This window comes from Diadema setosum, chromosome 20 (genome assembly GCF_964275005.1).
Source record: "Diadema setosum chromosome 20, eeDiaSeto1, whole genome shotgun sequence".
In the NCBI taxonomy this organism is placed as follows: domain Eukaryota; kingdom Metazoa; phylum Echinodermata; class Echinoidea; order Diadematoida; family Diadematidae; genus Diadema; species Diadema setosum.
The window spans coordinates 12993754-13021463 of NC_092704.1; the positions used below are offsets into that span (position 1 = coordinate 12993754).

The 27710-nt window shown below is 38.9% G+C and overlaps 1 protein-coding gene across 1 annotated transcript in view; it reads right to left on the reverse strand.

Moving 5' to 3' along the window:
- The window catches only part of LOC140243775 (alpha-1D adrenergic receptor-like), a 52467-nt gene extending 34813 nt beyond the window's left edge, over positions 1 to 17654 (reverse strand). The window contains exon 1 of the mRNA XM_072323446.1: positions 16843 to 17654. Coding sequence (XP_072179547.1) covers positions 16843 to 17654 — 812 coding nt within the window. The remainder of the gene's footprint in view (positions 1 to 16842) is intronic.
- Positions 17655 to 27710: the final 10056 nt, after the last annotated feature.

Genomic DNA, 27710 nt, shown 5'->3' on the forward strand with positions numbered 1-27710 from the left:
CATGCTACTTTTTTTTTTTACATTTGCATTATGTTGCTCCAACCACCAAAAAGTCGCCAGGCATGGAATTTTTGTTTAGGGCAGATTCTGAAAGAGTCAACTCTGTAAGCTTTGAAATGACATTATTCAATACATGGACTTCCCCAACCCATCTTCACAAAGGAAAGAAAGTACACACTCTGAAAATGATTGCATACTGATAAAAGAGGCTATGAATTTCAGAGTCTATTCAAGCGCTTAAAGCCACCAGCAGTGCTCTGTGCAGTGAATGGAACAAAGAGTGGAATATAAAACTCCCTAGCAACCACTATGGAGGAATTATCAGACTAAACTGACAATTTACAAAGTCATGACATACATCTATTTAGGACTGATACTATGTGTTAGTTCAATGGCATAATCCTTTCAAAATGTATTGGAGTAGAAAGTAAAGGGTTTTTCGCTCCTCCCAATCAGTTTAACTTGAGGACGCTTACGTCAGGCCGAAAAAAAGAAAAAAAAAAACATAAATAGAAATGTTCGGGAAAATCGGCAAAAATCATACTATATCTTAATACCATAATCATATATCACATAATACTTAAGGCAACCATACAGTACTTTGAATATTTGCTTTAAAGTCCGTGGGATTCAGAATTCATAGATCTTAGCCCACTATGCTTTACTCCGCATTATGCCCTCCCCCCCCCCCCCCCCCCCCCCCCGTGGCTTGGGTATAACTATGTAGGCCAACTCACGCACAAAGTAATACATTATACAAAGGTAGGTTAAAGAAACGTGTGATGAAGTACTCATTCTATTTTTGTTTTCATGTACATTTTGTCTGGTTTTGGGTTTTTTTTTTTTTGCACTGTGTGAACCTATTTGCAATATTTCAATATTCTTAACAAAGTGTATTAAGTATACTTTCTACTCGTTACCGTATCACTTTGGTTCTTGCTCATTGTTTTGTACACTTTGGTAACGTGATTAATTCGGGCTTACATTTGATTATTTCTTACGGCTCTTGTCTTTTATATCTTTTATATTCACTTTTTACTTATGTAGATATCACAACTTGTTTGTTTCTGCAGGTTCATTTACTTTTTCTTTTGTTGCTGTTGTATGTGATTTTTATTTGCAATGGTATGTGATATTTCTAACAAGGCTCACTTGAAAAGCAGGCCCTTGGGCCCCGAACGTAACTATACACCCTGTTCATTTTTTTTTTTTCAAAAAAAAAGAACCCTGATTAAATAGATAATTAAATAAATAGATAAATAAATACATACATACATACATACGTATACATACATAAATACATAAAAATAAATAAATACATAAATCAATTAAATAGTTAATTGATTAATTAATTATTTGATTAATTAAGTATAATAAATAAAATAAGCATTTGAAAGTTTTCTTCAATTTTCCCAAGCTCAGTGGTACATGTGCCTCAAGGCGAATGGTTGGTTTGGACAGCTGCGGAGATGATTGTGTTGCATATTGTAAACTAGCATCAAGTGGATTTACATTATTCTTCTCGTTTCCATGGCATCACATCAAATAATGTAACTTGAAACAATGATAGGAGGTATGTATTACATCGACAACGATTAACTGAAACTGGCTCATTATATCAACTTCTTTTGTCCATCACCTGTGTCTACGTGCTGTTGTCATTGGATCAAAACACTGTACGAGTTCCTGCGAGTGTTGCGTGTAAAAACAAAAACTGGCACACCGGTATAATGAAGCACGAAACAAGAACACTTAAGAAGCATTATTATTCGAAGGTAAACCGCATAGAATCGAAGTATCGAACTTGTGTTGTTTTTGTCTTTTTTTTTTTCGTGGAAAGCAAGAGAAACCATGACTTCTTGAATCTTCTTCATTTTCATCAAGGCCTATGAAGTGGAAACACTTCTCCATCTTCGTATTAGTTTTTTTTTTTTCATTGTGAAATGTAGAGCAAGGTTAAACAAACAAAACGGAGAAAGTTTCACTGAAATCAGACCAAAAAATGAGGAAGCTTGGAACTCCGGACTTTCGCATCTTGTCACGTATCAGCGTGATTAATCGCTCACCGTCACACGCACAGGTCGCACAACTCGAACACCTGGTCAAGTTACTGGCGTTACCTTAATTAAACAAACTACACAACTACATGGTAGAAAATGAGAGCGAGAGAGAGGGAGCGTCATGAAATCTTAAAGTTTCGATTGTTTCACGAAACAGGGATGTTAGCATCGACCACACGTACAGGTAAGATGCGGTGATGATGTCATAAACCTCTGGCTCTTTTCTCCCAGTATAGTCCCACTGACCTTAAACGAGACTTCACATATTTTTTTTTTCGCTGCTTTTGATGTATAAAAGAAGATTTTGCAATCCTTCGCATAAGAATATTTCTGGCACCCTGGCACAACAGCAGGCATTTGCACATTTGCAAATATAATATACGAAGAAGAGACGTTACATTACAAGAAAAACGAATAATAATAACACGTTGTGGGTACATCGCGTGTCATCGCGATGAGCAAAAATTAGAAGCATCTTCATATTGCATCTTTTACTTCCCACACATTTTTTGTTTGTTTTAGGGGGTTTGATTTTCTTCCAGGTATAAGGGAGAGAAACAGACCCAAAGTTAATATTGACACGACTTCTTGCTCACTTTAAAGATGTCATCCCTAACTGAATAAGAGTCTCCTTGGTGTATCAAGTACTCCGTTTGCTGTGGTTCACCTGGTCTGCCTGCATTTGGCTGCATTGTTACCTGTAAAAAGTTTGATGTCAAGCGCAATTTGCTCTTTGTTTCATTATGACACGGTCACTCGCAAAAAGAAAAAAAAATGGTCGATAGATATTCCATTGTCATGTCAATTTTATTCGTGAGGAATTCTGCTAGTGGGTACTACGTGGTAGCGTACCCGCTTCCTTTTATAAAATTTTATTTAAAGATGACATGTGGCATTAGATTGGCGTGATTTGATAATCTATCATGGGCAAAGAGGTGAGAAAGATTTCCCGCTCAAACCATCTCAAAGCTTCGCGCAGAAAGGAAAAAAGGTAAGTTATTTCTTATTATCATTACGTTTTTGTTCTTTCTTTAACTTCTTATGAAGTTTTTCTACATCTTGTATTCAAGTCTTCTGAAGTAATATAATCTTTCTCCGTATTTATAATGCGGAATTTCATATGTCCTGATTCTCTATCTTTTTGCCAGTTTATCTCTTTCGGTCATTTGTTTATCCTATATCATTTGAATTTTTAGTTGACATTATTCCCTTTAATTCGCACCTGCAAATGTGTCGCAATGACTGTTTCGTGAACACACGAGACATTTCGAAATTCTGAAACATTTTGTTTTTTCGATCCTGTCATGAATTGTGTCCAATAATGAAACTTTCACCATTCTGTCAGAATTTACTCCATTATACCCCAATCAGTCAAATTGTTGAGTTTCTTACACAGGATGGGGAAGTTTGTGAGCTTGTGCCTTGTAAAAACAAACGGGCAAAGAAGCAATGAAGCATAAAGGGATAAATAGGAAGGCAATTTATTTCTGGGGTTATTAACATGAGGATATGGGGCTTACGTGCCCATACAACTGTTTTCAATACACTCCTCCAATAACAGTTGTTTGGCTCAATACTCGATCATGACCGTGGGAAATAATCTGGTAGGCCTAAAGGTCTATCTGTCTGTCTTCTTACTTTCTATCTTTATCTCTCCACTCTCCTCTCCCTCTCTCTCTCTCTCTCTCTCCCTCTCCTCTTGTTTGTATCAGTTTGCATCCATCATTAGTCTTTCACCCTGCAATTCCGAGGTTTCCGAGGTTTTAGAGGTCCAACGACCTCTGCTTTGTTTTATATTCCATATTATTTCATCATATATTTTGCGATTCATTTTGCGTTATGTATTTTCTTTGTCAAACTGGTCAAATAATGTGATGGTGTAATGCATAATTTATATTTTGTTGTACCTTTTGTTGGATGTCGGATGGAAAATAAATGAATCTGAACTGAACTGAACATTATCATCATGAAAGATTACGACAACCCGGAGAGGGGAGTCAAAGCTGTCACTCTACTGTCAGAATGTGACGAAGGGAACGTTCTCTCGACAGAGCTGCGCAGAGTGAAATTGTGATAGATGATAAATTTGTGCCTCTATGAATTCCACGTAGAACAAATCGTCATTATTAACAACTACGTTGAATAGTCGCAAGTAGAGCATGGACCTAAAACCATGACTACATAGGTCCACGGTAAAAATAAACACATAAACACGTACACACAAAGCAATCGTCAAAGGACTGAAAGAACAGAGTTGCATAATAGGCCTGATCATCATTTTCAGCTTACGAGGAAAAAAAAAAAACACAAAATTAAAGCCGTTCACATGATATTGATCTCATCATGTCAAACATTAAAGACCATTGTCATATGTATTGAATGTGTTTGATATATTTTTGCTATATTTTATGTATTTTCCATTGAGAAGTATGAAAATAAAATTGAAATGAAATGAAAAGAAATTAAATGAAATGAACAGCTCGAATTATTGCTCAAGAACTTCCCGGACAATCTCTGATTAACAAAATCACTGGAGTAACTGGAATTACTTAATAAAGGCAATATCTGATGACAACTTAAAGGGGATGGCTAGTAACTGATCAGTGGGAATCAGTGGAAATGCTGGAGAATGATTGCTCCAATCCTTGTGGGATTCATTTAAGAGTATATATTTATTGTTGAGTGAAAATTATTTGCTTCAGAATGGTCTCATATTTAAGTATTGACCGGGCGATCGTTAACGGCCCGTTAACGATCGCCCCGTCACTATATACAGGCATGCTAACCTGGAAACATTAAACTGCTTATTACTTGAATATGAGACCATTCTGCAGCAAATAATTTTCACACAACAATAGATATATCATGTACTCTTAAAATGAATCCCACATGGATTGGAATAATCATCCCCAGCGTTCCCACTGATTCCCACTGATCAGTTAGTAGCCATCCCCTGTAAGATACGTACTAACTCAAGCTTTTCTTTAAGAAAAAAAAAATATTTCGATACGTTTCATTATTAAAAGGAAATAGCCAAATATGGTCTTGCTGCTCTAAGCATACGGTCTAGTGTAATCGTTAAATCATGGAGTTAATCATCAAAGCTTTTATAGCTGGGAAAGCAATTAATTTCGACATTACTCATAGTATTATCATTAAAATGCACCTGCCGCGAGAGCATAAAAAGATGATAGTCTCGCATCAAGACAGCTATAGCATGTATTTCATTTAGCTGAAGTAATGCGACTTATCATCCGTGCTGGGGTCTTCGAGCTGCGTAATGAGCCGTGCGACTGGAGCCTATTTGCACTTGTGTTTTTAGAGACTTTTTGCATCTCTAATTCATCATTTTGTCCATCAACTACTAGACAGCGTAAAGCAGATGGCAAGGACCAGATTTAGTTTGCTTTGTTCTGGCGGGTTTTGCTGCTTCTGTATTATTTTTTGTTTTATTTTGTTTTTTGTTTTTGTTTTTGTTTTTTGGTTTGCTGGCTTGCTTTTAGCATCATACATATACCAGCGAATAGAAACTCGTGCCTAATATAACCATCCTCTTACCTGATGGCCGTTTCATAGGGTTTGGAAATGGAAGAAGGCTAGCGCAGAAATTGACTCACTGTTAGTTGGTATCAAGAGCTTCATGAGGATGATGATTCATTCATACGCACAGCATTCGATTAATTAAACTTGAAAATGACATGTTCGCACGATATCATTGCATGCAGTCATGTAGGGGGAAGCAAGTAATTCAGAACACAGAAGTAATCAGTTACGGATGAGAAGTGCAACAGTGTTTAGCAGTGATCGTTCGCGTGCCCATTTTCTATTTTGCACCCTTTGTATACAGCGAAGTGACGGAAATACACCAACTGCTACACCCGTTCGCTCTGCCTCGCGCATCATTGCAGCTTCCAGCTTTGAATACCCCAGCCAGAATGAGACGAAATAAAAGGGAGTATGTAATTCCATGCAGTCTGTAGTGACTCACCGCGTCCAAACCAATTGTACAATGGACGATGATTATCACAATCACACATGGAATGTCTAATAGGGGGAACAACGAGCAACCCCACTTCACAACAGACTTTCGAATACACTCGCGGAACGGCTACAATAGTAAATCTGTTTCCCAAGCCAGGTGAAGGAAGGGGATTGAAAAAGAAGGAAACACACGACGTGAACGTGTCTAGTACCTCGTTCGCATAATCATTTTAATCGCTGATGAGAGAATACACATAGGCTACGTGTATCAAACAACTGAAGAGTTTGTTTGCAAAAACCGATAAGTCCATTTTTGAAGATTTTGAAGTACGGTCTCTGTCATAAAGTACAAAATAATACCTTTTAAATGATATATTGGTCACTACATATAAAGGTATATTTTTGAAGTTATTGTCAAAAGAAGCAAGACTTTTCTTATTATTCTCTTTATTTTTCTTGACCTTTAATCGCAAATATCTCCATTTTACAAATATGGACTTATCGGTTTTTGCAAACAAACTCTTCAACTATACCCCTCCCCCCTGTTGACTGTTTTATTGGTTAAGCTAATTGGAAACCAAAATTATTGGTTTCAAAGATGGCATCATACTTCAAAATAAAATCGAAAACAAAATAGTACAGAACTAGGGATGATCGATTGCATAAAACTTTTCAAATATAATCACACATATTGGTCATCATAAAAAAAAGGTAGAGAAAAATCAGAGCAAAATTAAAAACTTACTTGCTAAATAACACGGATAATGTATATAGCAGACTGACTGATAAAACAGTCTAATGAGAGCTAAAGTCTGCAGGTAATTTCGTCGGGGGGGGGGGGCGGAAGCGTGGAAGATATTCTCCAATTATGAGCAGGACCGTTATATTTGTTGTAACATTAATATTCACTTACAGTAGCCACATATGAGGAAAATTACCAGATACAGTACAAACTTACATCTCTCTCTCTCTCTCTCTCTCTCTTTCTCTGATGATTTAACTATATTTGTATATAAGACGGGAAAGTCTTGCAGTCGCATTGTTGTCGTAGTTTTGCTAGGTTTTATTCACCATTTATCTGTGGAGAAAAAGGAAGGGGATTAAAAAAAAAACGCCAAAAAAAAAAATAACAAAATAGTGCCTGAATGTGTTCCCCTCCCGTCGAGCACTTGAATACATGAATAGGTTTGTGGCCACGGGGGCCGATTTTACGCTTCCCTTATATTCCATCCAGTTCATTTAGCAGTCTACAGTACATGAACTGTGCAAACAAAGGGCTGGCTAAAAACGAAACGGGAGGAGGTGAATGTGAGGGGAAGAAAATGGTGAAAGGCGCGCTTTTGTTCAAATTCCTCGCAGGATTTTCTTTTTTCCCCATCGAAAAGTGAGCGAGGATTCAAAGAAAGAAGCGATCAATGTAAAAACTTGCGCATTGGCATCAAAGTGTAGCTATTTTCTCTTTCCATTTATTTCTTCTATTAGTGGTTATCAATGGCAAAATTATGATGTCAACGTCCGATAATTTCACGCTGAACCACTGCGTTGGCTTGGTTTCGTTGTCCGCATGATCCGATTATGTCGCCAGCAACAATTCAATGATATTAAGTCTCGATTCTAGATTATAAGCGACCTGCCGAATCCGCCTCGCATTGTCTGGAATAAAAGCTAAATTAAAAGCCCAAATATACTGCGTCTGTCTGAACAACGAAGGGGGTATCACACCTCCTTGGTCTGACACAGTAGTTAGAACATGCTGCCTCAACGATACAGGGCTGACCATGGCACGGTAACGTTATTGTCGGTGAATGACGTCTTCAGATGCTGTGCTTATTGCCCACGGGAATGCGGAGCTTGCTGTATAAAGCCCCCGATGACTTTGGAATTATATGGATGGAATAATGTTTACATAAGTAGAACATTTCTGGGTTTTGTTCTCATCTTTGTTTTGGGGTTATTCTAATGACAACTGCCTCAGATATGAAGAAAATACTAGCCATAACCTGCTCCTATTAGTATAAGTCCTCTGGACCTACACTATTGCAAGATCCCAAAGTTGGGAGAAGTTATAAGTATAACTAACGAGCCGTCTATACACCATTCGATCAGGGAGGTGGGGCACCTCCCTGATTCCATTTAGATCCAAGAGTGACTGTCCAATCTCTCCCCCATCCCCCCCCCCCCAAAAAAAGAATCTAATTTCATTACTTTATCAAGATGTTGCTAATAGAATCTGAATACTGTATTTAGTCTGCTTGTGACGAGAGGTGCAGTCGAGATGCACTCTTCGTGGTCTGGAGGCCGTGTGAATTACAATAAGCACCCCAATACTGTGAGGGTTCACTTCCGATTTTTTGCACACCGGCGGATCCACATCGATGAATTTAGCGGGTAGTCGTTGAACTCGAACTCGAGGGTCATAGATATTTCCGAATCCTTTTCATCTTCGCAACCCGATATCCTATTTGACCTTGCTCGAATCCTATTGAAACCAGTTTTTCTACGGGATACTGGTAATAATCGAAGCCTCGATACATGACACACTCAGTTAACGTGACCAGTGGATCAAAATAATACAGATACCTGTTCAAAAAAACAGAACAGTACACCTCAGATCAGCTGTACAGGAGAGTGGAAGGTATCGTAAGGTATAGATTACATTAACTCGCACTTTTCGGCCAAGATTGTGTCGATTATCACCGGTGACAATCTCGTAACAAAACATTGACAAAAGACTCGAACAAAATCAAAAGGTAATGGAGAAGATCAAGACATTAGATGTAAAGCTGAGAGTAGTCCAAAGTCGACGGTGTCCCATGATTGTCTCGGTTTAATGTGCCCGTTACGTCACTCTCAGTCATTTTGGAGAAGAAAATAAAAATAATATAATGAAACGAAATGAAAAGAAGAGAGAGAAAATTAACATCTTCTGATGTGCACGTTCATAGAGTGACAAAACATCTATGATATGCATATATCTTAATCAAAGATGACAACAATGTATCTGCCGAGGTGCTGTTAACTTTGTGAAGAACAATATGACATAACAAACAAAAACATTTCTACGCAGACGACGATGCATGGTCAGGGGAATGTATCAAGATGATAAGCTTCTACGAAAAAAAAAAAGTGATACGAAGAAACATGAGATTCTACTCCGCTTCACTTGCCCTAGGCGTTTCCCTGGCGATCGTTTCGGCACAAATATGTCAGGACAATGGCAGAGAATGTGACATTCCTCCCTTTTTTCTGATGTATATGTATTATCTCATTCGAGACTCCATCAATCTTACCACGCACGCAAGATATGCATCGTTTTAAAAGGAAGATAAAACTTTTTTTAAATGAGTTATATACAAAACAACAACATAAGCTTTTTTTTTTTTTTGGAGTACAATCAAGGGAAGATTTCATCTCCAGGAAAATGTTTAGGAGGCTCTAGAGAAATATGGAGGAAAACTTACACAAGGTTTAAACAGAAATGAGCTAAATTTGACTTCAAATCTTCGAACACATCTCTCTTTGAAAGGTGTGGTCAGTTTGTCAAACCAGGTCAAAAGAAGGAGGTGGAATTCATTTCCCTGGTTGCGCTATACTCGTAATCCTTCATTGAGTAAAGAGTCCCTTCTTTTATGCATTCTTGAAAGCAATTAAGCCGTGTCAATGGTTAATAATGTTTATCATATCAATTAGAAAACATTCTTCAACATTTTCGTCATGCTTTTTAAGTGGAGAGAAAATTAATCTATCTGCACTTAAGTGTATACTATTACAGTTTAGAGGTGGGGATGTCAGGTTGGTTTTTTTTATATATATAATTGATTAGTTTGTGTGCTATAAATGATGGTTCGCAAAAGATCTTACCGGGAAGCTCAGGGTTAGCGAGTACTTCTTGATCCTATTATTAGTATCACACTGAAGTGGCATCAAGAATACGTACGGTCAATAACTACTTCCGATGTTGCCAGCTTTTGATACTTAGTATCAGTGTATAACATAGCTAAATACATGTTACATCTCTTTAAAAAAAAAATGCTAAAAAATGAAAAATAAAAATAGACAAGTTACGTTCATAATACACGTCGTCAACTTCAAGGCCACCCTCGAATGTTAATGACGTTGCTGGCTTGACACAAGGCTACGTCATCGTCATAACTATGATAGTTTTGCTATTCAAAATCATGATGATAACTAAAAACGATTACACAGTAGACCCTATGATCATGGGGCTGCAGTAGCTGCATGGCATGATATCGGTCTAAATAATCTTGTAGAGTTGGGGGGGGGGGGGAACAGGGAGGTCGCTCGGTCAAACTGATAACGACACGACGAGGTGTGGACGACAAAAATCACAAACAATCACTGATGGCATTTATAGTGTCCATATTTAGTCCTGCTAACGAGAATAATGACCAGTCAATTGTCTAAATATGTAAATGGCAAAGTGACTGACCATCGGGTGGTCTATAGTCGTGAGCGCCACCATGTGCGGTTTCTTCTGTCTAGGAAAACCTCACTCCATGATAACGTTTGTCTTGAGCAAGAGAGAGTAAAGGACCTATACAATGCAAGTGTTGACTTGTGTTGACTTTAATATCATACCCTGATCATCACTTATGTGGCCAAATGCACGGTAAAGTTTCCAGAAAATAAGTGGAATGCAGGGAACAATCTTCATAAGCAAAGTCTGAATAGGAAGACGGCCCTACGCTATTTATAGGAAGATGAATGAAATATATCAGAGTGAAGACATGAAGCTCACATTTGTGTGCAAAATATTTGTAAACCTACTGCATCCAACGTCTAGAACAACACTGATCTTTGTCTAGAATATCAGCAAATAAAAATTTACTGCAAATCGTTAAAAGAAAAACAAGAAAAAAAAAATCCTTGTAAGAAAACAAGCAAGAAAACCCAAGGGTATCTTACGAAGGCAAAAGGCATACATATTGGACCTTGAAGGTCATATCTATGATCATTAAGGTCGTAAAGATATATGTTTGGGATAGTCATTTATGGGACAATATTGACTCTATTTCTATCGCAGACCACCCTTGATCCCCCTTGTATTAAATTTAAGGTTGCTGCGGCAGGGTGTGTCAGCTTCATTATTATAGCTTAACGCCATATTGCGTCATTTGTAATCATAAGGATAAGATTGTAATGTGGGGATAAGGCCTATCTGAGTTTATGTTAGATAACGAACTTCTCTCATCGATATGTTCCTACTCACAGGAACGCGGCGATTGAGAGCCCGCGGGGAAAAGTACATGAATCGTCTGCCCATTTTGAAGAAAAAAGGCGTGGGGGTGAACAAACTAACAATTTCGTCTGCTAACCAAAGCAGTCAAGACACAGCCCACCCACATTCTCCCGTCCGCACCCCTAGCTCTGCACCCCTATGCATAATATGTCTGTAACTGTGTCCTATGACATTCATATTGTCATCATTCCCTTTGTACGTACATCACAATTGACCCTATTTCTTCAAATCAGGCATGCAATCAACGATACAGCAGTATTGTACTATTCAATGCGGTGAGTTAGTCATTGTTTCAATATTCTATGAGACATAAATCATAAATGGGGATTTAAAGATTACATGATGTTAATTTCGTGTCCAATTTCAGTCCTCATCTCTCCCTCCCTCAATCTCTGTATATCTATCTATCTATCTATCTAATCATCTATCTGTCTATCTATCTAGTCATCTATCTGTCTATCTATCTATCTACCTATCTAATTATCCATCTAGCTATCTGTCTATCTATCTATCTATCTATCTATCTATCTAATCATCTATCTGTCTATCTATCTAGTCATCTATCTGTCTATCTATCTATCAACCTATCTAATTATCCATCTATCTATCTATCTATCTATCTATCTAATTTTGTGACATGTATCCTATATTCTTTACCTGGTCGAATAAATAATAATAATTATTATTATTATAATTATTATCTATCTATCTATCTATCTATCTATCTATTTATCTAATTATCTATCTTTCTAATTATCTATCTATCTATCTATCTATCTATCTATCTATCTATCTCATTATCTATCTATCTCATTATCTACCTAGCTATTATATATCTGTCTGTCAATCTGTCTATCTATGTTCCTCCATTTTTATCTTCATAGCAGAAGCAGATATTTTTGAGACAGATGACATGAATTATCATCGTCGGTTTTCCCGTCTCCATTTGGTTTCGAAATCTTCCTCCCATGGCGACTTGGAATTTGTACACAGAACCTCCTTCGAATAAATCAAAAAACAATGGCTCCAGACAGTAAAGGAGTTACCAGAATCGCCGCATCACGCGCCGAAGGGAGCGGGTATTTAAAAGCAGCTGGGAGCATTTAACAGCGGATTTCATTGCCCCGTATATCAAGTAAAAGATATAATGAAAACGAAAAGATTTAATGAGGGACCGGAAAAGGAAGGGGATTCCGTGAGGATCAATTTGTTTTCGAGTTACGTAACATGAACAGGTTATTTTGTCCCTACATAATCGTTTCATGACGAGTCTGACCCAAGGTATACAGGAAGGTTTCGAGAGCAAGTAACAGAGGTATAAGGACCTGAGACCAGGGAGGCCTTGTAAAGCAAACGGTCCACGTTCACTGTCCACTTCGGCAGAGGTTGGAGGTGGAGAAAACTTTCATCCTCACCCGTTAAATGGATGGATTAGTTTTGGTTGAGATCATAAAGTGATTGCTTGAGATTGTCATCAGGTTTCCAACTTTTTTTTTGGAGACATAATGAGAAACCTCTTATGAAATATGAAAGGGCATACAATTCTAAGAGAAATTCACAATCTATGTGATGAAAATTGATTTTGAAATGGCTGAGATATCCATAAACAAAGAGGTGCTAGTAAAGGTTGAGACCCAGCTTTTATTAGGCCCACTTTGTTTTACTATGTTTTTGGATATGTCAGCTATTGCAAACCAATTTTCTTCAAAGAAACTTTTAATTACCATTTGAATTGTACGTTCTTTAAATTAATATTTGATACGTTATTTCTAATTATCTCGTAAAAAGTTCAAATCGGAATTCCCCATCTCTACCAAAACTACCATCCCTATAGAGCGAAATGCATAGTGTTTTAGCGGTTGCCCACTAATCTATTCTGCTTATCAAAGCAGTATTTCCAACTCGGAGGTTTAGACGTGATTCGTGAGCTAAACATCTGTCACAGACACACACAAAATAAGAGAGGAAAAATCGGAACTTGTTACTCAGCTGGAACTGACATTATGTAGGACCTATGTCAAGTTACGCTATATGAAGTCAATGCCACACGACACCCCTACCCTAGCCCCACTCGACAAGAAAAAAAGGCAACTCAATTTGCACTTGTCACTTCTTTGTGGGAGAGAGAAACGCGATAACGAACGAGTGGGGATGCCCTATGTAACTTGGTATGAACGCTTGGAAATTCTACCTACAATGACAGAAAATGTTATCAAAAGATGCGATTCCAGGACTTTTTTTTTTTCGCTTTAAAGGGGAAGGCTAGTAACTGATCAGTGGGAATCAGTGGAAATGCTGGGAGATGATTGTGACAATCCTTATGGGATTCATTCAAGAGTTCATTGTATATCTATTGTTGTGTGAAAATGATTTGCTTTAGAACGGTCTCATATTCAAGTAATGTGCAGATTAATGCTCCGTCACTGACCAGGGACGCTAACCTGGAAGCATTAAACTGCACATTACTTGAATATGAGACCATTCTGAAGCAAATCATTTTCACACAACAATAGATATACAATGAACTCTTGAATGAATCCCATAAGGATTGCCACAATCATCTCCCAGCATTTTCACTGATTCCCACTGATCAGTTACTAGCCTTCCCCTTTAAACTACGGAATTGAGATCGCATGTCATCGTCTCATCGCGTAACAAAGGGGGTCCTCTTTTCCAGCAGAGCGGTTCGCCTAACATGGGAATAATGGTCCCAAACGGACAACCTTGACACTATTGGATAATGACTATAGGGTTACGTGTGTTTGACGGGTATATAAACTTTCTCCCGTTTTACCAATCTGGGTCTGTCAGACAAAGAGATGCCAGGATTAAAAAAACCAAATAAACAAAAACAGACAGTTATATGTAATGACTGACAGAAGGGATATCAGCTGTTTAGTGGAAATGAAGAGGCGGTGGGTCCAGCAAAGGAATCAAATAGGCCCTACATTGGATTAACCCGATCAGGGCCAGCAGCAAAATCCGGAGCGTGCGCAACAGCAGTGGTAAACTTGAGACAAAGGCATGAATGGGTTAAATGACTCTGTCTGACATATTATTTTTTTTCCAAAGAGTTCATAGACACATCACGTGTAATCAGCAATCATTCGATAATGCCAAATTTCTTGCGAAGCTCTTTCGGTTTTAGCAATCCTACCCCACTTATGTTAGAGAGTTATGTCGTTGGATAGTCATTTTATGAGGCCTCCATCCATTTCAAGCTTAAAGGGAAGATAAACCCCAAGAGCAATGTGGATTGAGTGAAAGCAGCAACATTAGTAGAACATATCAGTGAAAGTTTGAAGAAAATCGCACAATCGATGCAAAAGTTATGAATTTTTAAAGTTTTGGTGTTGGAACCGCTGGATGAGGAGACTACTAGAGGTTATGACGTATGAGTGGACAACAATACTAAGAAAATATAAAGAAAATTCTACAAAAATCAATTTTTCATGAAAATTACAAATTCCATCAACTTGATATTGACATATGTTAAGGGTAGCAATTATTCCCCCTGCTTTCTGAAAGAGGTTGGTCCATTGCTCTTTCATGATTCTAGAAAAGTGAATTTTTGTTGAATTTCCTTTATATTTTCTTTGTATTGTTGTCCACTCATACGTCATATCCTCTAGTAGTCTCCTCATCCAGCGGTTCCAACACCAAAACTTTAAAAATTCATAACTTTTGCATCGATTGTCCGATTTTCCTCAAACTTTCACTGATGTGTTCTACTAATGTTGCTGCTTTCACTCAATCCACATTGCTCTTGGGGTTTATCTTCCCTTTAATCGCTTATGATGGTGGTCTCCTGCATTCCTTGATCTCTGTTGTTTACTGAAAAAAATACTGTATATCTTATTTTATGTTTCTGTGTATCTACATTGCTCAATGCAATCACCTATGTGTATCTATTTACTGTTATCGATTTATTTCACTGCACCTGTTATTCTTTGTTCTTTGTGCTTTTTGAAGTTTGTATTCAAATTGCATCTGATTGAATGCAGAAATAAAATCAAGCAAACAAACTTGCCCCATAAATAGAATGTTCACATTGCACAGCGCTTATCGATACTTTTATTTCCGTGCAGTACTCTGAAAAAAAAAAGGGTAGGACCTACGTTCAAAGTTGTACCATATACCAGGAAGAATCAAAATCATGAGCAAAATAATTTTAATCCATATTCCCCTGAATCACAAAAGCAGTTAAATGTAAATCAATCATATTGCACTGTTGCACCATGCACCATCAACAGTCTCGGCAGGATGTTGATAATCTAGTTTTACAGGACAACTGATTTGAGTGGCTTTTCATAATGGTTATGCAGACATGCACAATCACCTGACGGCTTGGACTGAAATTTCATCGACCCTAAACTTTGCCATACTCAATCAAAAGATGATTAAAACATGCATGTAAAACAAACAGACAAACAAGTAAAAAAAAATAACAACAAAGTAATATCTCAGTGCAACACCGATACATTTTTTCTAAAACCAATGTGAATGCGGTAGAAGACAATATAACTGTGATTCGTAAGATAAGGATTACACAAAGGACCCCACCCCCCCCCTCCATCCCCCTCCCCGGGGGGGAGGGGGGGGGATGAATCTGGACTACCTCGAAACCCCTCCTGCGTGCCAGCAACTTCTTTGTGTTCAGCTGTTGCGCAGCGAAAGCTTGACGGCTTCAGAAAAAAAACAGCAGGAGTTGCTCATTTGAATAGCAGACACATAAAAGATACATAACATTATAATTATGTGTGTGTGTGTGTGTGTGTGTGTGTGTGTGTGCTTGTTTGTGTGAAGGTGTGCCTGCATGTGTTGTGTGCGTGTGTGATTGTGTGTGTGTGTGTGTGTATGTGCGTTGTGTCATGTTCGTTGTGTCATGTTCAATCTGCTACAAATAAAGTTTGGACTTTTTCGAAGTTCTTGTTGAATCTATGTGCTGCCCTCTACAGCTCCGAGCGCTACAACATAATTTGAGATGTCACAATTGTGCGGCCTAATAAAAACATTTTTTTTTTTTCTTCCATAGGTAACAGAAAGAACAGTAGATCAGACTTTCTAAGAAGCTAGGAAAAATAGTATTTGCCTGCAATGTATTTCAGCAACAAGTAAAAGGAATGATTACCTTTTTGATTCAGAATTTTATTCTCAGATTTTTCTCAGATTTTTGCACAGTGCAATTGGTTTGAGAGATTAAAAAAAAAAATCGTTGGACTTATGGTCCGTGGTACTTGTGAAGTTTCTACCTGTAGAGAAGGTACAACGAGGAATCAACCCAAGTTGAAAGATTTCTTGATCTGCGTTTGAAACACATTATTATCTGATCATTTCCCTCTTTAATTCCCGAGTGTGCATTTTCACTAATCCCCCTCCCAGTCTCACAAATCGAGTATTGGGGGAGAAATGTTCCCTCTGAAATAGGACTCTATGACATTTGCAGTTGCAGTTGAGTTGATGGTGTGATGGTGTTGACTGATGATGATGATGATGATGAGGTCTATACTATGATAAGGAACACTTTGCTTTGCTACTCACTTTTGGAAGTTGGGGACCGAGGTATCGATGACCGAGGAGGACAGCTCACCGTCCATGCTGCTGGGGCTCGATACCGACGATGATAACATAGACTTGAGATGGTGCCTGAGGTGGAGGAAGATCTTGATGTAGCAGACGATGATGATAACCAGGGGGATTGGGTAGCAACCGAGCGCCTGCAGGATGTCGTAGTAGTTCGACAGCGGGTGGTTGGACTTCTGACTGCAGGTGCTGTACTTGGCGTTGTAACCGAGTTCGCCGAGGCCGGCGAGGGCGGGGATGACGCAGAGAGAGAAGGGGATCAACCAGCTGAGCGCGATCCAGATCGCCATCTTCTGCACGGTGAATATCGCCTGGTAGCTCTGCAACCGCTTGGTGATGAGGATCCAGCGGTTGAGCGCGATTGAGGCCAGGGTGTACATGCTGCACCCCACACAGGTGAAGAGGATCCCAGCGGCCGCACTGCACATCCACTCGGGCAGCGGCCAGCCGTCCTTCGCGAGGAGAGCCACGGCGTTCCACGCGAGCACCAGGGATGTTAGGAGATCGGCCACGGCGAGGTTCACCACAAACACGTTCGTGATCGTCCGCAGTTTCCGCGAGAACATGACAGCCATAATTACCAGGGAATTACCCACTGTCCCCAAGATGCAGGCTAGGATAAACATCGAAGCCACGATCGCCCGCTGTGTGTAATCCGTGAAACGGAACATGTCTCCATCGTTCTCTTTGCCCGATGGCGAGGCGAGTATTGTCGGTCCCTCAGACATCGATGCACTTAATGGGACTGCTGTAGCACTTAAATTTGCCATGATTTCCCCCTCAACAAAAAGCGAAAATTTCTACTTGAATGAAAAAAACAAACAAATTGATTGACGTATACAACGTGTAACGTTTATGAATCCTTCATATCATCCATAAGAGAAGTTAGCATACATCCATACGACGACACACGACCCGTTACGATGCAATGCGCATGCGGTCGACACACCAAATCTGTTGTGACGATAATAAGCGAGCGCGAGTGAACCTGTTAGATGAGCCAGCGCCCGCCCCTTACCAATTTAGAACTCGTTAGGTCAAAACAACACGAGGCAGACTTTGGTGACAAAATTAATGACAAACGAGTGACAAACTCGGATGTTTCACCTTTGACCTTGACCCCGCCGATTTCAGGAAGAGAGCGTCTCGTCTGACAGACACCTCTCTTCAACTCGTCCTCCTCCTCTCAAAAGAAGTACGACGATACAAGAAGATGACAGGGCCAGGGAGGGGTGGAAAAAAATGAAGTCACACGAGCGTTCGATATTCCAACAGTCCAATTTCAATCCGAATTCCGACGGGAATATTCCTCTACTGCCGAGTGAAGTTATTTCCCTTTCTTGTTGATCCGAGTTTCAAACTTCCGTCCATTCCAAAGAGTCGAGTCATACAATCATAAGTCAACCTTCATGGACATCGATTCTCGACGTACTTTCACTTTTTCCCTGTTTGTATTTATTCCTTGCTTCTCGAATGCGAGAGCGAATACGAGGGAAACCAATTGCTGGTCGTCGGGGTTGAAGAAGTTTGACAAAACAACCGCGCTATACCTTGAGTTACAACTCCCACCTGGTCTTTTGGAGATCAGTTTACGCATATGATAACAATGATGCCACGTTGAAACTATTCCAAACGATTTCCTTTGACAAGGGTTCTCTCCCAGGGCACTTTCACATCATCTGTCCTCCAATTGACTGCCAAGTGTTTATTCCAGTGATATCCAAGTCTTTACGCACTTGAAGAGAGCAATATAGCACGGAGTCTCTCATTCGCTGATGAAACTGTACCACTACCATTGGTAGTGCGGGCGGAGCTCTGTTTTCGCGTGTGCGGAGCTTTAGCGTCCGATTTCGCTGTGCGCATCATAACAGATTTGATGAAGTGAGAAGCGTGAGCAAATAATTGTTCGCGTGTGTTCTTAGCGTGCACTCACATCTGTGCTTCCAGTACTGTCTCACCGCACGTGAGCGCACGTACGTACGGTGTCAGACCATGGTGTTTAGTGGGAGGTGGGGACAAAGGGTGGTGCTCTAGAGTGCTGCCATCAACGTGCATTCACGAACACAGTGAAACCATAGATTTACTTCTACAAAAGAAAGAAGTCACCTCAGCTCTTGCAATGTCTTGGGAGCACCAATACCAGGAAACGTGTCTAGAGAATCTTAAACTGAAGTTTATGGTTTCTCCGAACATCGAGTTCGTGATTCATCTTAGAATATTTGAGGACATCGTGTTGCTGGCAAAATGGAGACAATCGAATAAAAGACGCGACAGAAGGTAAAGTGCTATTTGTTCAAGCACGTCTTTCGTCAGAATGTGGGAGCATATGTGGCAGAAATTGGATTTTTCTGTCTCGAGAGATGGCATCTGCCGCGTGTTGAATAATAATAAATCCCTTGTCCCAATGTTGTCTGCATTCGAATATATCGTGTTTAGGGGCCGTGGGAGGAGTTTCGTCGTCAAGCACCTATTAAAATGGATGATAAATATGATGACCTACAACATATTATTTCCTTGACAATGGCCCCACAATATCTTTCAAAGGGTGTAGTCTATCGTAGACACTTGTCGCTTTGTGATTGTGAGAATAGACTGCTTTGCTAGAATGGCTACGTCTATTTCTAATGGTCTTTCCTCTTTCTATATCCATCTTTTATTCTATTGTTTCACGCGGGAGGAGGGATTGTACAAATTGGACAAATAATGACATGAATTGAGCGCATGATATTTTGCCGTTGGCGGACTTTCATGATTTGTTTTGTTTTGTTTCTAACGATGACGACTCCTTTCTAGAAAAGTCGAGATCACTTTCACCAATTAATCTACAAATTTTCTTTCCCTCCCGCGATATCCAGTGGATAATGTTATCATTGTTATTTTGACGTTGCTGTTGTTGTTATTGATTTTATTTCAACATTACATTACTATCATTATGATTATCATTATTGCCTTAAAACATGACTTTGATTTTAACTATCACCAATATCAGTAATCATTCGGCATTTCCAAAATAAATAGCTTATACAACAAAATCATGTTAAAGCAAAGTACTTGCCTAGCATCCCCAGCATACTAAGACGCTGATTTAAAGGTATTGTCTACAAATCGGGAGCATTGATTAAAAAAATTTTCAAGATATCACATTTGATGCATATGTGTTGGTCAGTTGTATCACAAACATCCTACAATATAAAAATTTCACAATAAACCTTAAAATGATTTTAAAAAAAGAGATATCACAATTTTTCTCAATAAACCATAACTGTAGACAATTTTATCATAGCCATTGTACACATTTTGCATATTCATCAATACTTAACATTGACTATGCTGGTTAACATTTTGACATTGGTCGTTTCTATCCCTAATTGAGATTTTAGAACTATTTTGAAGCTCTGAACCTGGGCGTGGTTTATGTTTCATCTGCAAATGGTGAATAATGCAATTTATTATCCTGAATAATATGATGATACTGAAATTATCCTTCATCATATTCTTCCCTCATTCTTTGCTGACGTCAACACGAATGAATAGTCAAAGAGGAACTATCTATATGCGGGAGGCAAAAAGTTTCGGGTAACAATTAACAGCTTAATGTTAAGTACATTTACTCTTGTTGACCCATGATGTTATCAAATTAGAGTGCATCGTACAAGGTTTATGGGGCAAGGGGAATTTGAGGACAATACCAGAGCAAGTGAGTGGATAATAAAAAGTAATGAGGCTGCTTTTCAAGTTAAAGAGAAAAGGAAGTTATGTGGCCAGAAGTGCCCACAAGGGATTCTTCGTTAAGGAGAATTGAAACAAAAAATCTTTCGTTTGTGGGAAGTCGAACCAGACTCCTTTTTAGCGGGGTAAATATCTACAATCCTTACAATCTCTATTCAAGGGGTATTTGTTGGAATGGCGAACTCCACAAGTTGAACAGACAAAAAAAAAATGGAGGAAAAAAAAATCATCGAACAAATAAACGCCTTGTGAGAAAAACCAACAGTGTGTCACGCTCCAGCAAACCTATCGTAGCCATAAAGCATTCTTCTTCCTTTTTTTCTGCGTGGTTCCTGCGAACTCTCTTTTAGGCCCTCTTTCACGTTGCGTTGTAATTGTGGAAACTTTGCTATAGTTTTGACTTTGGAACCATTGGACAATTGAAGAAAGAAGGAAGCAAATTACTGCGTCAGTCGAAGCAAGATTTATGGAGTTTGGGTCAGGGTTGGCTGGCAAGAAAAAGAAAGCAACAACATTGCCAGGAGAAAGAAAGGAAAACACTGTTTAAGAATATTTTAGGTATGCTCTTCGGTTCTACATTGTTTCCATCGAGTTAGGGGAGGATTTACTCAAAAAACATACGTGGCTAAAGTCAATGCATGAAATATTTGTATAATATCCAGTGAGGTTTGAGGAAAATCTGGCAATCCGTTCAAAAGTAATGAAACTTACAAGTTTCCATCGATTCATTGCAATGGTTTGTGAAGAGACAGTATAGTCTCTCGGAACGATATCAAGAAAAGTGAATTCCTCGTGATAGCTCCTTTCTCTATACTGGTAAAAAGCATTAAATGAAACCAAAACCCAAAGAGCAATGTGGATTGTGTGACAGCAGCAACATTAGAAGAACATGCACATTAGTGAAAGTTTGAGGAAAATCGGACACTCGATGCAAAAGGTATGAATTTTTAAAGTTTTGGTGTTGTAATGACTGGATAAGGAGACTACTTCAGTTCATAACGTCATGTGTGGACAACAATATAAAGAAAATATAAAGAGAATTCCACAAAAGAAAATATTTTCCGAAAAAAATTACACATTCCATCAACTTGATAATGACATATGTTAAAGGTAGTAATTATTCCCCTGCCATCTAAAAGCGGTTTGTCAAGTGCTTTTTCATTCCGCTATAGAAAAGTGAAAGAATTTTAAATTTTCTTTATATTTTCTTTATATTGTTGGTCACACAATGATGTCATAAACTCAAGTAGTCTCCTTATCCATTGGTTCCAACACCAAAACTTTTGCATCGATTGTTCGATTTTCCTCAAACTTTCACTTATGTGCTCTACTAATGGTGCTGCTTTCACTCAATCGACATTTCTCTTTGGATTTTGGTTTCCTTTAATTTGATTTAGGTCCACCAGGACGAAGGGATACTATTTGTATGACTAATAACAAACGTCAGCACTGAGACAGTGCGTACTTTCATGAATTAGATTTATGTAGGATTATCTGTATGTATATTGTATATATGTATATATATATATATATATATATATATATATATATATATATATATATATATATATATATATATATAGTTGAGACAATGTAAATAACAGAAGATGTCGCATGAAACCGGCAGAGTTGTGAAGCTTTCGACCGTGGTCTTCCTCAGCTTTAATATCTGTTTGTGAAACGAATTATATGTTTTTGAGAATAACAAATCTGGAGTCATAAACACAATATATCAAATATAAGTTGAGCATGAGTTGATAGTTACATGGCATACTTGGCAATATTTTTGGCACTTTGCAACACATTCAACGATGTGTAACTGTAAATAAGTATATAGTGAGTATATGTAGCATACAAACATATCATACAATAAAAATTATCAAACATATATCATAAATAAACTAAATAAAATAATTACCTGCTAAGCAGACGTTTTAGTTGCCTGGATGTCTTGTGGCTGTCTTGTGGCGGGATGTGAGTGATCATGTGATGTTGGGGGAAGGTTTGTGTGCGGTGGTGCATGTCAGGCAGGAGTGGGGTTTCATGCGACATCTTCTGTTATCTACATTGTCTCAACTATAATTTCATCTAAGATGACAGAGGCGTACGGTAGGAATATCAGCATCATCACACACTATATATATATATATATATATATATATGTAACATTGTGGTTTTTGTCAAAACAAAGAGAAAGAAAGATTTCTAAGAATCAAAAATTAAAACAAAAAGTAACATAGAAATACATTTTCTGGAAAATGAGTCACCCTGCGTCATTCAGGAAGTCCAATCCTTCCGGTCACATTCTCCACTTTTACTTGCCAAATTTGGGCATAATGTCCACTCTCTGCCCTCCTTGGGTCAAGCTATGACCTCATGGCCAGACATAGCCCTCCACCCAAACAAAGTGGCAGTAAAAGTGACGTAGGACTGTGCGTCGGTGGATTGGAATTTAAAGTTAAAATATATCTTTGGGAAGGGTCCTAAACCCAATAAATAGCGAAGTTTTCCTCTCCTCACTTCATATTGGAATCTTTGACAACGAAGAAGCAGCAAGATATTTTGAAGCAGAGCGAGTGATCGGGAGTCAGCTATCTTTGTCTCCGGCAGGGGTAAGTTATCTTCTTTGTCAAGCTTAAACTGTGAAGTCTAGTTCGAGTCTAGTATGTTGTCCAGATAGTGTTAGGATTATCTATGAGCTGCTACTTGCGCTATAGATCAGTGATAACATTGTTGCTATTTCAAATAGAGTTGAAATAGGGATCCTCTGTTATGTTGAACAGAGTGATGCGAATGTGCATGGGCACATCATGAGATTTCATTGTCGTTCATATATATCTGACTTCTGAAATGTATGGCTCAAACCTGCCTCAGACTCAGATTGGTTGATATGACAATGTTTATCGGTTATCAAGCTCCTACATTATGTGAGTGGACGTTGAGTTAAGTTGAGATGACAAATAGGAAGAACTTGTTAGAAAAGCTGGTTAAAAGATAGACTTGACAATTTGAAGATGTATGTTCATTGCTGCTTTCACAACATCTTGATTAGCTGACATTGTGTGTGTGACGACATTGTGGAGTAAACACTCGTGAATGTAATGTTCTAGTCATATTGGAGTATGCACTGGCTAGGAACCCCCCCCCCCCCTCTCTCTCTCTCTCTCTCTCTCTCTCCTTCTTCTTCATTCTTCCCCTAATTCCTTTTCCTATTTCCATATCTTGCCTATTGAAGATGATAGGAGTGTTTAACCATGGTTTAACGGTATAAGGTCCAGTATTGAATGTATACTGTTGGTTCTTTGAGCAAACAGAATCTTGCTTTATTGTGTTGAGTTGTATAAGAGAATATTTGGATATCAATATCTGTTATTGCTGATTGAGTTGCAATCATTGTAAATTCTTTATATGTGATGTCTGTTAATTACATTTGCTAATCATTCTGCTTTAGATGCATTATTCTGATATAATGTGACTACCTGCTCAAGTTAGTTAGCAAGACATCGATGAATTCAAGAGCAGTGTAGAACAATTCATTGTAGCAAGAAACACTGTGACGTCAAGATTCTAGAAAACAGAGCAAATTCACTTTAACCTAGTGAGCGGACTTCGGACAGAAGGTCATTCAATCCTCTCTGGTCAGTGAGAGAGCATTCTTGACACATTTACGACCTACGAGCTTTCACATGGAAACACCTGTTAGAGAACAGTAGAGCTACAGTTAAGCCAATGCAAACGCTTTCACATTGGAATCTGTGCCAGAACTTCTGACTAACTTTAGAGAGAAACCTAATGCGAATTAGAGATTCGCTATTGTAAATATGTAAGCGCAAAGGAATAGCTATAATCACGCGACTGAAACGATTACTCAATGAGTATAGCATGAATTATCAGAAGTAACCATTCACTGTTGGAATGAAATGTCAATAATCAATGACTATGTGCCAATTACAAGTTGCAGAAATTATGCTAATGAATGTCGATACAGAATGTATAACGATGCAATGACGCAACAAAGCATAACGAATAAGAGTGAACACATCTGAATTATAAGAATGTGTATGCTATATTAATGTCAAATATTCATTCATGTATTCAATGACAATACAATGTACTCAATATCCCTTGTACATAATGTTTACATCTTTCAGGGTTTGGGTTCAGTTGACGATCAGAACCTGCGAATAATAAAGAACACCCGTAACCAACACTGCGAGTCCCGGCTCCATTTGTTGTCGTTACAAAAAAATTGGCGTCACGGACAGGATTCGTAGTTCACTGGTCATCGACAGCCCCCTCGCCGGAGACATGATGGAGAAATCAGCAGAAATCGAGGTGTTGAACGGAAGTAAGCTGAAGACGGAACGGGTGGAAGAACGGTCATGTTCATGGTCTCTGGCCGTGTCTATTCAACTGTAAGGAAGCAAGCGTTCAGTCGCAGTTGTTGAGGAGTGGGATGCCTCAACATTACCAAATGGACTCGTTCTCCTACCTACTTTCGTAAGGGTGCCCTCCTCGGGAAGAGCTCCTGTCCAGATGGTAAACTTCAGCAACAGCGACATCCAGCTTCAAGGACGCCGACTGGTCTTCTGGAACTATCTTCAGGCAATCCCTATTCATCTGGCGAGTGTAATGCTGTTTTGAGAGGATACATGTGGTTCCTCCTCTGGCCTCAATTGGATATTGAGGATGATGCCCAGATGCGATGACGGAGAACCTGGAGATAGCTTAGGAGCCCTGACGTCCCCAGAGCAGTCGTGTATAGGTGACAACCCGGACGTCAACTACCGGAACGACAGCGATCGCGTGCCTGTGGCGGATGACGGCGAAGCAGTCATCATGAGGGAGGACGACCTCCCTGCTTTGGAAAAAGCAGGGGAGCGCCCAGAGGATGGACCAGAGTCAGCTCCACTCCCAAGGCGCTCGGCTAGGCTGCAGGGAAAGCCGCCGCCAACCGTCACTGAGGAGATTCTCGCAGATGTTAGCAAGTCGCACTTGCTACTACTTACTCTACTTTCGGGTAGAAATTAAGTGTCTCATTAATTGATATTAAATAATTATGTTTATTGGTATGTTGTCAGGGATGCCAACATGAAGCAGGGGAGAATGTAACATTGTGGTTTTTGTCAAAACAAAGAGAAAGAAAGATTTCTAAGAATCAAAAATTAAAACAAAAAGTAACATAGAAATACATTTTCTGGAAAATGAGTCACCCTGCGTCATTCAGGAAGTCCAATCCTTCCGGTCACATTCTCCACTTTTACTTGCCAAATTTGGGCATAATGTCCACTCTCTGCCCTCCTTGGGTCAAGCTATGACCTCATGGCCAGACATAGCCCTCCACCCAAACAAAGTGGCAGTAAAAGTGACGTAGGACTGTGCGTCGGTGGATTGGAATTTAAAGTTAAAATATATCTTTGGGAAGGGTCCTAAACCCAATAAATAGCGAAGTTTTCCTCTCCTCACTTCATATTGGAATCTTTGACAACGAAGAAGCAGCAAGATATTTTGAAGCAGAGCGAGTGATCGGGAGTCAGCTATCTTTGTCTCCGGCAGGGGTAAGTTATCTTCTTTGTCAAGCTTAAACTGTGAAGTCTAGTTCGAGTCTAGTATGTTGTCCAGATAGTGTTAGGATTATCTATGAGCTGCTACTTGCGCTATAGATCAGTGATAACATTGTTGCTATTTCAAATAGAGTTGAAATAGGGATCCTCTGTTATGTTGAACAGAGTGATGCGAATGTGCATGGGCACATCATGAGATTTCATTGTCGTTCATATATATCTGACTTCTGAAATGTATGGCTCAAACCTGCCTCAGACTCAGATTGGTTGATATGACAATGTTTATCGGTTATCAAGCTCCTACATTATGTGAGTGGACGTTGAGTTAAGTTGAGATGACAAATAGGAAGAACTTGTTAGAAAAGCTGGTTAAAAGATAGACTTGACAATTTGAAGATGTATGTTCATTGCTGCTTTCACAACATCTTGATTAGCTGACATTGTGTGTGTGACGACATTGTGGAGTAAACACTCGTGAATGTAATGTTCTAGTCATATTGGAGTATGCACTGGCTAGGAACCCCCCCCCCCCCCTCTCTCTCTCTCTCTCTCTCTCTCTCCTTCTTCTTCATTCTTCCCCTAATTCCTTTTCCTATTTCCATATCTTGCCTATTGAAGATGATAGGAGTGTTTAACCATGGTTTAACGGTATAAGGTCCAGTATTGAATGTATACTGTTGGTTCTTTGAGCAAACAGAATCTTGCTTTATTGTGTTGAGTTGTATAAGAGAATATTTGGATATCAATATCTGTTATTGCTGATTGAGTTGCAATCATTGTAAATTCTTTATATGTGATGTCTGTTAATTACATTTGCTAATCATTCTGCTTTAGATGCATTATTCTGATATAATGTGACTACCTGCTCAAGTTAGTTAGCAAGACATCGATGAATTCAAGAGCAGTGTAGAACAATTCATTGTAGCAAGAAACACTGTGACGTCAAGATTCTAGAAAACAGAGCAAATTCACTTTAACCTAGTGAGCGGACTTCGGACAGAAGGTCATTCAATCCTCTCTGGTCAGTGAGAGAGCATTCTTGACACATTTACGACCTACGAGCTTTCACATGGAAACACCTGTTAGAGAACAGTAGAGCTACAGTTAAGCCAATGCAAACGCTTTCACATTGGAATCTGTGCCAGAACTTCTGACTAACTTTAGAGAGAAACCTAATGCGAATTAGAGATTCGCTATTGTAAATATGTAAGCGCAAAGGAATAGCTATAATCACGCGACTGAAACGATTACTCAATGAGTATAGCATGAATTATCAGAAGTAACCATTCACTGTTGGAATGAAATGTCAATAATCAATGACTATGTGCCAATTACAAGTTGCAGAAATTATGCTAATGAATGTCGATACAGAATGTATAACGATGCAATGACGCAACAAAGCATAACGAATAAGAGTGAACACATCTGAATTATAAGAATGTGTATGCTATATTAATGTCAAATATTCATTCATGTATTCAATGACAATACAATGTACTCAATATCCCTTGTACATAATGTTTACATCTTTCA